The sequence below is a fragment of the Lipotes vexillifer genome, unplaced genomic scaffold (genome assembly GCF_000442215.2).
Source record: "Lipotes vexillifer unplaced genomic scaffold, Lipotes_vexillifer_v1.1 scaffold572, whole genome shotgun sequence".
Classification (NCBI taxonomy): Eukaryota; Metazoa; Chordata; class Mammalia; order Artiodactyla; family Lipotidae; genus Lipotes; species Lipotes vexillifer.
The window spans coordinates 159,727-162,441 of record NW_006771270.1 but is presented as its reverse complement, the minus strand read 5'-3'; the positions used below and the strand labels follow the sequence as shown (position 1 = coordinate 162,441).

The 2,715-nt window shown below is 64.9% G+C and overlaps 1 protein-coding gene across 1 annotated transcript in view; it reads right to left on the bottom strand.

Annotated features, from left to right (window-relative positions):
• TMEM132E (transmembrane protein 132E) overlaps window positions 1-2,439 on the bottom strand; it is a 51,795-nt gene extending 49,356 nt beyond the window's left edge. Inside the window, exon 1 of the mRNA XM_007446577.1 lies at window positions 2,051-2,439. Within this exon, the coding sequence (XP_007446639.1) occupies window positions 2,051-2,117 (67 nt within the window). The 5' untranslated portion in view covers window positions 2,118-2,439. The remainder of the gene's footprint in view (window positions 1-2,050) is intronic.
• Window positions 2,440-2,715: the final 276 nt, after the last annotated feature.

Sequence of the window (2,715 nt, the reverse complement as noted above, 5' to 3'; positions counted from 1 at the left end):
GGGGGGGGGGGGGGGAAATGCCTGCCCAGTGGGGGACCCAGGCTCCACCTCCTCAAATAGCTTCCTTCTAATCGCCAGCCAATCCTGGGCCCTGGGTGTCCCGCGCACTGTGCTAAGCACTGGCTGTGTGGGGGACAGAGCAGAATAAGCCCACCACCTGCCTCCACCACTCCAGGACTAAATGGGTACAGAGAAGACACCGATATCTAAGAGAAGAGGAGGCAGATTTATTCCAAGAGAAGCAATGCCAGGACAGCAAGGCCCTACTGGGGCTGGGTTTTAGGACGCCGACAAGATTCTGGGATGTGAGGCAGGGGAAAGGATCCTTAACTGGAGGCTGAGGGGTCAGAAAGGTGGGCCGTCAGAATCCAATAAGAGTGTCTGAGCTGCCTGGAGGTGAGGCCATGGCCGGGGTTTTGGAAGGGAACTCTGGGAGCAAGACGCAGGGGATGGGGGCAGAACCACGCCTAGACCCAGGCCTGACCTGGGTTTCCTCCTGCTACGCCCCCAAACTCCCTGCTCACTGGGTCCGGGTCACAAGCCTAGCCCCTGCAGTTCCGGCGCGCAGACATCCAGAGTCCCCTCTCCCCACCTCCTCCCCACCCTCAGTCTTGCACACGGAGCCCGAGATTTCTGGGTCCCAGCTGCATTCCCCCTGCCCATTCTTCTGATAAAGAACTGAGGTTGGCTGTGCCTGGTGAAATGAACGCAAAACAGCCCCGCAACCCCGAGCCACTCCCTCGCTGAAGCCAGGGAGAACCAATCTACTCATAGAGGGAGGTCAGCCTGTTCCCCACCGCATCCTAGCCTCAGGACCCTAGCTTCCCAGAGCCCATTCTTCTTATTCTTTCAACCTTGAGAAGGAGCCTTGGTCTGGGTGAGAGAGGCCGCTGGTTAGAGACCTTGGGAGCGCTCACGGCCCGCCTGGGCAGGCTCCTAGGAACCGGGCAGACGTGGGCAAAAGCTGAGCAGGGTACATGGAAGGTCCTCCGCCAACGCGGAGAGCCCACTGCCCCCTCCATCCTAGCCCCCCTCCAGGCTGTCCAGGCTCACCCCTCGGCGTGGGGCAGCCAAGTCCCCCATCCCTTGCTGGCTGGGGAACTATGTGCCCGCTCCGCTTGTTTCCCATTGGGAGGGGGCAGAGAGCCTCTCTTTCTCCATTCCCCCCTCCGCCCCCCCAGCTCTCTCCCTCTCCCGTCGGTCAGCGCCCCATGCCTCCTGGAGCGCCTCCAGCTTGCGGAAGGCCCGCTGCAGCCTCCTCCCGTCGGATCGGAGTTCCCACTCTGGGGGGCTGTTCCGCGACCCTAGGTCCCCCACCCATACCCCTGCTGTCCCACTGCCAGAGAGCGCCAACCCCGGCTCCCACCCCCTTTACCGCGGAGCCCGGGGCGAGCCCGTGGAGCAGACGCAACAGATTGCAGAACGCAAGAGCGTGGAGCCCGCTCCCTCCGCCCGCCGCCCAGACCCCCGCCCTCTGGCTTGGCTAAGACGGCCATTTAGATGCAGCTCACAGGACGGCGGGCAGGCGATCCCCGGGCCCCTGTCCACTTCCCTTCTCCAGGACCGCCGCAGGAAGCGCGGCAGCGGGCTGCGCGACCCCGCACCGGCCTGCGCGCCAGGGGCGGGGATAGACATGATCACCGCGGTCCCCAGCAGCCCTAAGCCCCGCCGGCTGCCGGGCTGGGAGTGGCAGGAGGGGCGGCCCGGACGCGATCCAGCGGATCCCTCGGGTACCTTTAGATTTCCGTGGGCGGACACGCCCCCAGACGCCCGGGTTTGGACCCTGCACTCTAACCAGGAGGAGGTTGGAGTGATACCCCCTCTCGTCCTTTTCCGGGGCCGGATTCGGTCCCCAGGGCGGGCCTCGCAGCCTCCGCTCCCGCCAAAGGGTTTGGGGGCTGGAGGTAACTCGAGCTGCTACCCGAGATGCTAAGCTGGGAGCGGCGGCTGCGAGCCCGGGGGTGGAGGTTCTCCTTCTCCAGGCTCCTCTCTGCCCCCTCCAGCGGCTCCCGCCGCATCTTCACTCCCGAGTCCGCGCCCCGATACTCACCGTGGGCGAGCAGCGCCGAGAGGCAGAGCAGGGCGGCGCCGCCGCGGCCCGGCATCCCTGGGGCCATGGCCGAGGAAGGAGCGGGAAGGGGCCGAGGGGGCAACGGTCGACGACGACTTGGCCCCAGGCTGGGCTTGGTCACATCCAACTTCGGGTGGCCGTGGCGCCCGGCTGTCTCTGCTGAGGCTCTGGGGGCCAGGCAGTGCAATTCGGGGACACTTTGAGGGGAGGGGGCGTCCCGGGCGCCGCCGGCTACACCCTCGGAACTGGTGGGGTCGCAGCACCAGGCGGGAGGAGCCTCCACCTCCCGGCTGGTGCCCCCTGCAGGATCTGTGCGGCTAGGGGAGAGCCGCACTTGCGCTCCTGGGGCCGGGTGGCCACTGGCGTCTCGCGGGTTGCCTAGGGCCAAGTGTTGGTTTCCACAGCCCCGCGGGCCCGCTCGAATCCGAACTCGTTCGAGGGTGCAGATTTCCGATGCAAACCCCAGTTTCTTCGGTTTCGGTAGTAACCCCACATGGATATCGCGGCTTCCTTCCTCTGAGCGCCCTGCAGCAGCACCTCCAGCATAAAAATCCCAGGTTAGGTGCAAATGAATGATTTCTTTCGCAGAGAAAGAGAAAATCCAGGCAACTTTAATCCATCTGGAGAAGGAAAAGTTTCCGTGC